The sequence below is a fragment of the Gastrolobium bilobum genome, unplaced genomic scaffold, assembly GCF_033153095.1.
Source record: "Gastrolobium bilobum isolate Gb01-03AN ecotype WA unplaced genomic scaffold, APGP_CSIRO_Gbil_v1 utg75712, whole genome shotgun sequence".
NCBI lineage: Eukaryota > Viridiplantae > Streptophyta > Magnoliopsida > Fabales > Fabaceae > Gastrolobium > Gastrolobium bilobum.
Genome location: NW_026899216.1, coordinates 29995 through 41728, shown reverse-complemented (window position 1 = coordinate 41728; position 11734 = coordinate 29995). Strand labels below are relative to the sequence as shown.

At 37.2% G+C, this 11734-nt stretch overlaps 2 protein-coding genes across 2 annotated transcripts; one reads left to right on the top strand and one right to left on the bottom strand.

Moving 5' to 3' along the window:
• Window positions 1-303: 303 nt before the first annotated feature.
• LOC133288343 (uncharacterized) lies at window positions 304-1095 on the top strand (the record flags this gene model as incomplete). Its single annotated transcript, XM_061486070.1, has 1 exon — window positions 304-1095. A coding segment is annotated over one exon (657 nt), but the record flags the coding sequence as incomplete, so codon positions are not given.
• A 2332-nt stretch (window positions 1096-3427) lies between these two features.
• Window positions 3428-3745, bottom strand: LOC133288342 (DEAD-box ATP-dependent RNA helicase 9-like). The gene has a single exon (XM_061486069.1). It carries the CDS (start codon window positions 3743-3745, stop codon window positions 3428-3430), a length of 318 nt encoding a protein of 105 aa, XP_061342053.1.
• Between the last annotated feature and the right edge of the window lie 7989 nt (window positions 3746-11734).

Sequence of the window (11734 nt, the reverse complement as noted above, 5' to 3'; positions counted from 1 at the left end):
TTGCGCTTATTATAATGCAGAGTCAATGATCTGTAAGGACCTCTCTCGTACATACTCGAGAAGATCCAATGAAAACATACCAATAATCCTATTGGACATTTCCATCATCGAGATCGAACACCCTTCTTACCAGAACTCTTCCTCGCAGCACTCTCCTTGTGTTTCCTCTTTACCTCTTCCAAGTCCTACCTCACAGGCACAAGGTGCCCTCTCTTTCCCTCTCAACCCTCACCGATTCCTCAAAATCCCCGCCATGTCCCTCTCCGGATCATCATCATCATCCTCCAACATCAACAAGAATAACAACCGCCACAACTTCGCATCCCCACAGTCCCTCTCGAATGGCTCAAACCCCGTTTACCCTCCGATTCCTTTGCCTCGTGGGGCGTCAAGCCCGGCACAAAGAACGTCCACAACCTCTGGCTCGAGCTCGCCCAAGGCGAAACCTCTCTCGCCGATTCGACCCCTCCGGTTCGAACCGTTCAGGTCGTCACCGTTCGGGTCACCCGCAAAGACGGAAAATTCCTTGCGGAGTCGCACCAGGAGCTTTCGGACGGTAACGTGAGGAAGCGTGGTAGGTCCTTGTCGGAGAAGATGAAGCCCAATGAGGACCCGGAATCCGCCGCCGTGAGGGGCATCAGGGAAGAGCTTGGCTCCGTGATTGGTGGTGTCGGGTCGGAGCCCGAGACCGGTTTTGAGGTGGGTGACATCGTGACCATTGATCCCAATTCGTATGAGATGAGGGTGGACGAGCGCAATTCGGACTCGTATCCGGGTTTGCCCGGTTACTACGTTATGCATACCTTGAATGCCACTGTTGAGGGCTTGCCCGATGGTGATTTTTGCACGTACGAGGTCGATGAGTACGGCGATTTTGACGAGAAGAATGTTGCAGACCAGGCTCTCTCTGTCAAGAAGCATTATTGGTCATGGGTTGGTGCTGATTCTGTGACATTTTGATTTTATTATTATTATTTTTTTAATTTGGGGATATTGACACCAACAGTTTTTGTACTTGTAATATCATTTTGAGGTTTTGGGATAATAAGGTGGGACAATTATTGTTCAAACTTCAAAGTATATTGTTATATGGTTGTTATTAAACATCATGGTATGTGTGGATCAGTAGTTTTGACCATCTGCTTTGTGACCCCATTACTTTTTTAAAAAGTCAATTTATACGCAAGATTAGTGGCAATCTAGCTTATGCTTATTTCTGAAACTTTGATAATGCCTTTATTGGGACTTGGAAGCATCCTTGCTATTTGTGTAGGCATTTACTTAAGGAAGCATGAATATGGCATTCCTTGACTAGTACAAACTTACTGATTTTTGGAACTTACTAAGTGCAAATCGAAGATCAGCTTTGACAATTGTATGTTAACCTAGAGTTTCCACCCAAAAACTCGTTGTCTTATTAAGAATATGCCCCTTGTTGAGGTCCATTTGGTATTGCTTTTCAGTGTGCTATCTTGCATTTCTAATGAAACAAATGTTTTTGGTATTTAATTTTAAAAAAAAATTAACTCAGCCTTTTATCCAGAGCAATTTTGTCCACAAATTCCAGTTCTTTTTTGTAATTTGTTGCCCTTCTGAATTATTGATTCTTTGGCATCACTAACATATGGAACAATTCTTTGTTTTCTTACATGCTACGGTATGCGCTTCTTTCCCCCTTTCCTCTGTCTTCAGCATTGATTTTCTGATTTAATGTTTTCTGTGTTCTTTAAGCCACTTGCCCTGGTCTTCAACATTTATAGTTTCATATTATGATTATTATCTGTCAGTGGTGTGGTTCGCATGAGTCAGTCACATAGCCTTGGAATTGGAACTTCCCATCACGAAAGCTAAACTCAACTCTTGGTGGTTTAAGTAGCTTTTTACCTGCAGTTTAACACCCGCTTCAAATTGACTTGCTGTGTTAATATTTGAAATGTGTCTTAAGAGTTTTGTTTTCAGCTATTTTGACAATGCTGATAATGCCATACATGAAAACGTAAATCTGATGAATGAGGACTACTTTCTGTCATTGTTCTATTTCAATGGATCAGTTTAAAGCTAAATATGACATAGAGAATAAAATAGAAAGCAAATGGCACACACAAGATACTAGTGTTTATGTGGTCAACATACCTACCCCACTGGCAAAAACAGATAAAAAAATTTCACTAAAATGAAATAGAGTATAAGGTGTTATTTAGTACATGGATTTTTTTAGAAATAGTGAGAAAGTGGGGTGGGGACAGGGGCGAAGCTAGAGGGGGAGGCTAGCATGGGCGGCCGCATCTCTTCCCCATTAAAAAAATGAAAAAAAAAAAATTTAATGTTGTTGAAGGCTAAATGTGGTACTGTTGTTACGGTTAAATTTGCTTCTTCTGAAAGTTCTAATTTGATATCCAAGTTAAAATCTACCTCCACTTTATCAAACGTGTGTTATGTGTACCTTTTTTGCAATACCCTTTTTTTGCATTTTCCTTTTAATTTTCATTTGCATTATTGTATTTCTCTTTGTGTAGTGATTTGGTAAAGAGAAAATGAGTTTGTTCTAATTTAAAAAATTCATCTTTTGGGGCAACTTGGTTGCAGTATTTTTATATTTTAAAAAAAAATTATAGTTAAAAAAGCATTGTTTTAGTTAATGTTAACGTTGAATGAAGACACCTTTTTTTTTTAATTATTGTTTTAAACTACTTTTTAGGTCTATTGTTGGGTGAGGCTACATTAATGATTTTTAATTATTGTTTTAAACTACTTTTTAGGTCTATTATTATGTGAGGCTACATTAACGATTTTATATATCTCAAGACGTCCCCTCACACTAGAGCCCCTCACACGAGAGCCTCCTAGACTTGAAGGGTGAACAATGCACAAGACCACTTATCTGTGCGAAGAAAGAAATTTCTATGCGAAGAAAGAAATTTCACTAGAAAGAAAGTGGGAGACGATGAGGATCGAATCTGGTACACCAAGACTCTAATAAAATGTAAAGAACTAATTCAACCTAAAAGCTTAAGCTGTTGGGTGAGGCTACATTAATGATTTTATATATCTCAACAAATATTAATATTTTGGTAAGAAATTACCTAAAGGAGTTCCATAAAAGTACGAGGTCCATAGGTAGAGAAAATATTGATATTATGTAAGATAAAAATTTAATTTTCTCTCCCCTCCCTTCCAATCTTGGCTCCGTCGCTGGGTGGGAAAAATTATTTTCTCATGCTTAATAGGAGGATGAGTAAAAACAAATGTGGAAATTTTTTTTCCCATCATTTTGTTTAATACAGCGGATTTCCACTTCTAAATACCATCCAAACTATGGTTTTTTTTTTCCCATCGCGTGGGAAAGGATTTGCTCTTCGTTGCCTAGCTTATCACCTGCGTGAAGAGATCAATTTGCTCTTCAATATGGCCCTCCTTGTTAATCTTATTATTTGGGTTTATCCCCAAAAGCACCAAAACCATTACCACTGTAATCACCAATACTGCTACTTTGGCTCGATCCTCTTTCACCAAAAGCACCAAATTGACCAGAGCCAAAATCTCCAAAACCACCATAACGATCTGAACTACCAAATCCCCTTAAACTACCTGGGCGAGAATTTCCACCAGATATAGTTCCTGGTTGACGTGAACTAAAGTCACCAAAGGAACTAGAACGACCAGAGCTTGGTCCATCGTACCAACCCATTTCACCGGGAGAATTACCAGAAGGGCCAAATCGACCACCACTCATGCCACCAAACATGTCTTCTGATCCAATTTAACATCAATCTTTGGTAGCTGACAAAAATGAGATATCTCTGAGGGGAAATAAAGGCAAAGAAAAAAGGGAACCCGGAGAGAGAGAGATAAATCTGAGGTCAAATGAACGTCGAAAGAGATTCAATATTGAAAATCAAGGGTAATTTTTTAATTTCGGTCTGCATTCCAAACAATATTTTACAATTAACTAAAAATATAACATCAAAAAAATAACCTAATATTCACAGAAAAAATTTAGCTTATTAAACAACATTTTAGTAACATTTTCGATAATTTTTTTTTTTTTTCACCATATTCCAAAAAATTATGATCGCCCGATGAAAAAACCTTTTTCCTCTGCTAAACGCTGCCTAAAAATAGAATCTAAAACTCAAACCCCACGCTCTAATGCACACAATAATCCTCACAAGGATAACACACAAAATTGGGTACACAGAGGTTTTGTTTCACTCTCTTAATCTCCCACAATCTCTGATTCTGCGTTTGGGATGCTTTTAACAAATGAACCTACGGTTCTATTTTTAGTTGCTTTGTGGCGGTACAAAATTCTGAAAAACTCTGGAACTTGCTGCAACTGGAGCCTTCTTGAACAATCATGAATGACGGCATGTATATGCTTAGTGACGAAGGAAGCATGATCTTCGGTTTTCCAGATTTCAGAAGAAAGAACAGTTGGCCGACAATAGCTAATCAATTTCAAATTCCTTCATGAAGTTGCTTGAGAAAACAACTGGCCGACAATAAAGTTGCAGCTGGTCAACAATAGCTGGCCCACAAATTGACTTGCTGAAATAACACCCAATGCTTGAAAATACTGACTATTGGTGTTTGATTAATATACTTGAAGGTGTGGCATTGTGAAGTAACTATAGTCCGTGGATCAAACTGTGCATTGATGAGTACACTTTTCAACTACTTCTCATGTCCGTTTTGGGCTTTTGGCACATGTCTCTGCTATTCGTAAGTGGCAGATCTCTTAGTTGCGAAGCTTATGACTCTAAGCTTGTGTTTGGGAGTCACTATTTAGAGGGAAAGGGCTAGAAGGAGAATTACAAATAAATGTATAAGAAAAAGTAAGCTGTGTGAACTGAAAAATCAATATTGTTATACAAAAATTGTAAATGTCTTCCTTGGTTGCGAGTTTAAAAAAATGGGGATAAGAATAGAGAATTTTTGTAAAACCATCAGGGCATATTTGATGTATAGTATAAGATAAGGCTTGATAGTATAAGACTTGATTGTATAAGGTCTGATTGTATAAGACTTGATTAAATTTTAATATTATCCAATGTTTGACATGATATCATATAAGATAATGTATTGTATAAGATAATACTATTAAATGTTTGGTAATGTACTATATAATATGATATAGGATAAAAATAAATATTTTTGACAAAAACATCCTTTAATAAAATATTTGTATAATTCTTTAAAATATGTCATATATATATCAGTTTTTATAAAAATCTATCAATTAATATGTCCACAAAATATATTAATTTTTGTAAAAACAAAAATCTTTAATATTTTTAAAAAAATTCATGATTACTTTTATACGAGAAAAAGAATATTTTATTTAATTTTCTAAAAAAGAGAGGTTATGTCAGGTATTATAACGAGCACGTTATAGGCAGCACTATCGCACTTGGAATAGAACTCCATGAGATGGTTTGAGAGAAAGGTGTATGAGAAAATGTTCGGATGGAAGATTAGAGCATGAACAACCTTACTCGCTAATTTGCTTTATTGCATATACACCACTGCATTAGATTTGTCAAATTCGACTTGCTTTCCATCAAAATACCCTCGATTTTCGAACATCAGGGCTTAGTTTTTAAGCTTTTTACAAATTACAGAGAGACTAAAAAAAGGAGACAGCTGAATGGGGGAATAAGAAAGGGGGGTTTTACAGTGGAAAAAATAAGCAATAGGGTTACAGTGGGGTTATATATAATGGGGAACAAAAAAAGGGAAGGGATTAGATTAATACATCAATACCTTATCGGGGCTTATCCCACCCCCTTAAACATGATAAGCTTATACATCATTTTAATGTATTAAGAGGTATTGATGTATAAGCTTATACTACACGATAGTCACACTAAACAATTGAAAATGTCATAATGTATAATATAGACGTATACTATCCAGCCTTATATATCATACCAAACAGGCCCTCAACTCAAATATCCTTTTCTCCCTTAAAATTAGAGTTGCCCAAAGTGGGCGATTTGAGGGAGAGTTTTAACTCCCAAATAAGGGAAAGAGAATACCTTCCATTTTTTCTTTTCTTTACCTCACCCTAGGATGCATTTCATTATCTTCTCCTCCAAACTCTCAAACACACCTACCTGGCTTTGTTTGGGAGTTTAGAGGGGAAGGAAAAAAAGGAAATTCAAGGGAGATAAATGGGAAGGAAGGGAAGAAAAATGAATGGTATTCGCTTCCCTTGTTTGAGAATTAAAACCCTCCAATTGGAAGAATTTTAATTTTAAGAACAAGAAGAGTTTTGTAAAAATCCCTAAATCCTTTCCTTCACTTTCTTAAATTCACAAACAAGGAAGGATTAATAAAACTCTTCCTTTCCTTTCCTTTTCCTCTTAAAATTAACTCCCAAACAAGCCTTAAGTGTACACAAAAAAAAAAACTTATGACTCTAATTAATTTGAAGTTTCGCTGTGATCAATTTTAGTATTGGATATGTGGTTTTTACTCATGTACAAGTTGTCTTACTTAATGCATTTATCATTTTATATAGATGCAAACTTATAAACATATTCCTGAATGCCCTACTTACTTGAGCTTATTCGTTCCTTTTCAGCAGACATCTTTGGGCTTTTTTACCCTTATAACCTTTAATTAATAATTAATTACCAATTTGACCTTCATTTGAAACTAATTCGAAAATTTAACCCCTTCAGAAAACATAACACCAATCTGCCCCTGTTTGACCGTTGACCATGAAGCCTACCCGGGTACACTCCTCCCTACCCTGGTATTTTTTGAAATTTTTACCTACCCGGGTAGAGAGGGGTGTACCCGGGTAGAGTTCTTGAATCTGAAAAAATGGTTGAATTAGTTACCCGGGTAGGAAGGGTTGTACCCGGGTAAACATCAAGAGTAGGATTTTTATATAACCGAGATGCTAAAAAGTTTCTTTTTCCAATTCATATTCTCCTCGGATTTATATTTCTATCAGGTTAATGAAAACGCAAAAAATTGAAGCACCTTCTGATTACAGAAAACAAAATGAAATTAGTAAAAAATTAATACAACATTACCATGTAATTGTATCCCCTAGTTTCTCTAATCTTCCTCAACTCTTCATCGTTCTCATAATCATTTGGATTCAGCTTCCAGTATAAGAGTCCCAATCTTGCAAAACTCACCATTTTTCTGCAACGTCACAACTAAGTAAAACTATAGATAGATAGAGAGAGAGAGAGAGTAATGACCTGCTAATTGGTTGATGGAAACAAATTCATTAGGGCTGCCATGGTGAGGAAGCCTTGGATCTTCGTTGCTATCGTCCATGAACCATGCCTGTCACAGTTTTTTTCATTTATATAAAAACGCTACTCTGGATGTTTACCCGGGTACAACCCTTCTTACCCGGGTAACTAATTCAACCATTTTTCCAGATTCAAGAACTCTACCCGGGTACACCCCTCTCTACCCGGGTAGATAAAAAATTTCAAAAAATACCAGGGTAGGGAGGGGTGTACCCGGGTAGGCTTCATGGTCAACGGTCAAACAGGGGCAGATTGGTGTTATGTTTTCTGAAGGGGTTAAATTTTCGAATTAGTTTCAAATGAAGGTCAAATTGGTAATTAATTATTAATTAAAGGTTATAAGGGTCAAAAAGCCGACATCTTTGTATTGGTTAGTTTTAGAATGTAATTTTCCATAATTTCAAATTACTATTGTCTAGTGCTAACAATCACTATTGTAGTATAAGAATCAAAAGATTGAGATCGTTCAACCAAGAACAGTGAAATTAATTCCCTTTATCTATTCTATCCAAGTTTTCTTGAAATTCAAAGTATTTAATTCTTCAACTAAAAATTCAATTACTGACTAATTTCAATTTTGTCACACTAAGTATCTCAAGTATTTTTACAACAATTAACAATCAAGAAACAAGTACCAGAATTCTGAATATCATAAATTTCCCATTTTATTTTTGCAACCATGCTCTTTAACTGCTGTAACACATTTCTTGATGAAAGTTCACTTCTGTAGCACTTTTCTAGTGTTTTTCAAAACCCAGAATCAAATCAATTTAAATCAATCCCCTAAGCTTAAACCAATTCGTTTATGTCAAATTTCAACATTCACTTCAAATTATTCCAAATTTTTAGGGGTGTTCAAAATATCCAAAAGAACCAAACCAATCAATAACCAAACCGCTCCATATTTTAAAAATCAGTTATTTTTAAAAATCGGTTTCATATGAAACTGCATTTTATTTTATAAACTGATTATTTACTAAACCATAAAAATAATTGGTTCTCCATAACCAAACTGCTTTACAATTAAGGAACAAATAAGTATTATCTTTTATCATGCCTATTATATTAGTCAATTGACTCGAACTTCCAAACAATAAACTAGCAGAAAAAGTTTAAGCAGCTCAAATAGAAAAGCCTATATTGATGAAATACTTGAACAAGGTTCAAGAAATAATGGCTGATTTCGATGAAGTGCAAGTTACTTACATTCCTCGAGGGGAAAACAGCCAAGCTGATATCTTGTCTAAATTGGCAAGCACAAAAAATCCAGGCAACCACATAACTGTGGTATAACAAAGCATAACTGAGCCGAGTTGCATGATGATTATCACCTCGGCGAATGACTGGAGGCAACCCATAGTGGCATACCTTGAAAAAGGGACATTGCCAGAGGACCAACTGAAGTCTAGGAAGCTGGTCCGAGATGCGACACAATACACAATTGTGAATGATCAACTATTTAGAAAGGGGTTGCATATCCCTATGTTGAAATGTTTGAACTCGGAAGAAGCAGAATATGTGCTGGCCGAGGTACATGAAGGAATCAATGGCCACCATATGGGGGATAAAGCTTTGGCTAGAAAGGCCCTCCGAGTTGGTTACTACTGGCCTACTATGGAGGCAGACTCTAAAGAACATGTCAAAAGATGTGACAATTGTCAGAAGCATGCTAAGCTAATTCTTTCACCGCCGAAAGAACTGAAATATATTTCGGTTCCATGGCCCTTTTTCAAATGGGAAATGGATTTGTTGGGACCCTTCAAAGCTGCTGAAGGACAATTGAAGTGGCTGATTGTGCCGGTGGATTACTTCACTAAGTGGATAGAAGCAGAACCAGTCACCACAATCACCTCGGCTAGAGTACAAAGGTTTTTTGAGCGGAATATTGTCTCCAGATTTGGAATACTGGTCGAGGTGGTAACTGCTAATGGAACACAGTTTCCTGATAAAAGGTTTCAGGAGTTGATGAAAGACTTACGAGTCAAACATCGCTTCGCATCTGTGGAGTACCCACAATCGAATGGGCAAGCTGAAGCAGCAAACAAGGTAATCGTGGACGGCCTCGAGAAATGAATGTTTGATGCCAAAGAAAGCTGGGTTCAACAACTATATTTCGTCCTTTGGGGATACCGAACGAGTACTCAAACTGCAACGGGGGGAAACCCCTTTTCGATTGATATATGGATGTGAAGCCTTGATTCCGGTGGAGATTGGAGAACCCTCTTGGAGGAAAATGAATGCTATTAAGCATAATGAACAAGAAAACAGCAAGCTGCTTACTGCCGAGCTGGATCTCGTTGATGAACCAGAGTCACAGCTCATTGCTGGAATATGATAGCCAAACAGCTGATAGCAGCCATGTACAACAAAAAAGTGAGGCCAAGAGTCTTTGAAAAAAATGACCTGGTACTCAGGAGAGCAGACATTGGCAACAAAAATTCCAGAGACGGAAAGCTAGCTGCAAATTGGGAGCTGAATATGAGCTTATGTCTTGGAAACTACAAAAGGCAAAGAAATCCAGAGAACCTGGAATGCGGATAAACCGAAAATATATTACAGCTAAATCCGGGATCCACCTTCAACAAAGTTTAAATTTTTTCAATTTATTTGAAATTTTTTAGGCGAATTATTTTTCCTTTTTTAGGGATTTGATTAAAGCTGAATATGCCAGCAAATTCATGTAATTGAAAATTGATATCAATAAATGAGGAATTTTTCTTTTAAGATTTATCATTATTCATGTTTGGTGCACCAATACTAAACCCAAGGTGCAAGTGCAATTCGCCATACTGACTCTGATCGAGTCGAAATGTTTCCTACTTCGGTCTATGGGCCTAAGTGGGGCAAGTGGCGATACTGCATTTACCTTAGGTAAAGCCAGGATGTAAAATCCAGGTTAGGATGAAACGGTTAAGTCAGCAAAGACAATAACCATCGTCAATGCAGACTTGTCAAAGAATGGGTAAGTCAAAATAAACATGTGTCATGGAAAATGACACAAAACGAAATCCGTACATATGCTTTGACCTCGGCCAGGTCAACAAAATGAAACTCGTAAAATACACGAGTTGAGAAAAAATAAAATCAATTCAAGTGGTAAAAGCAATCTGTCTTCCAAGTAAGACACAACTCGGATAAGGACTGAATTATCTAATTGCCTAAGTCATGAACTTAAGAGAATAAGCGTGAAACCCGATTCGCAAAAGGATAAGTCTTTAGAAGTGTTTAACAAATACTTTAGGAACCCAAAAAGAAGATAATAGTCAAACACTTAGATAAATGCATCTAAGTCGTTAAAAAGAAAACATAGTATGAAAATAGCTATGAACAAAACACCAACGTGAAGGCGGCCAAAGTAAACTTACGAATGCAAAATCGGGATAAAACCGACAATATTCATTACAATACAAAAATGGGCTTCAAAGGCCGCAAATAAAACCGAGTTACAAAGATAACCGGCATCCCAAATCTTCATTAAGTTATGGCAGCATGAGTCTCTTCTGACACCGCGATCACCTTAGCCAGCTGGTTACCTGCTGCTTGGTCGAACCGAGAGCTGCTCGGGAATATTTCTTTCAGAGAGCAAGAGTGTAGAATAGTAATCAGGATTGCCAACAGGAGCAATCTACTCTGACTGAGAGCAACCCTCTTCAACTATACGCAAGCGTACGTGTCAAGCAATATAGGGTATTGTAGCCCCAGATTTATCGTCCTCAGGAAGCAGTTGTGAAGTAAGAAGCGCTAAAGGAAACTTAATTTGTAAAATGGAGCAATAAAAGAAATTACTATTCTCAGCTAAGCCTCACAAAGAGCAATCTCTGGGAAGCTAGTTAAACAATGTTAACCATTCTGAACCAGATGAGAGCAGTGAATGACTTAGCACGGTCATCGAATAAAAATGCATCAATTGAAGTAACTTTAAGAGCAGTCAACGAAATGAAAGTAAGAGCATCAGCTGGTAAAACACAGTTCAGTTATCGCGAGGAAAAGGTTGTGATAAAAGTTGAGTTAAGATTAATTTCAGAAAGAAAAAGATCAAGTAGGTGTTACGGGTTCCATGTTTTCATCCCTTTGGTTAACCCTGCCTGGTAACATATTTTACAAGTGGATTTTGCTCCTTCCCTTGTTTTGCTATAGGTAAGCAGAGGGTAAGGCCTTACTCTCCACGTTACTCCATAGTACTTGGAGTTATATGCAAGGAAACCATGCTGCCTTCTCAAAAGAGCATGGATTCACATGGCAGTGCTCCCCATTCCAGGTGTTTCTCCCTCCTTTCTTCAGGCTAAACTACCCCAGGATTTTTGAGAATGCTCCACACGCCTTTGTCAGTGTTTCATCAACCGAGTGGTCCCGGGATGAGGTTGCCAGCCCAAAGGGTTTCACAAAATCAATAAATTAAACCAAAGAGCAACTCAAAATTCATTTATAAAATATGTGTTCCTTACAAAGCTATCCTA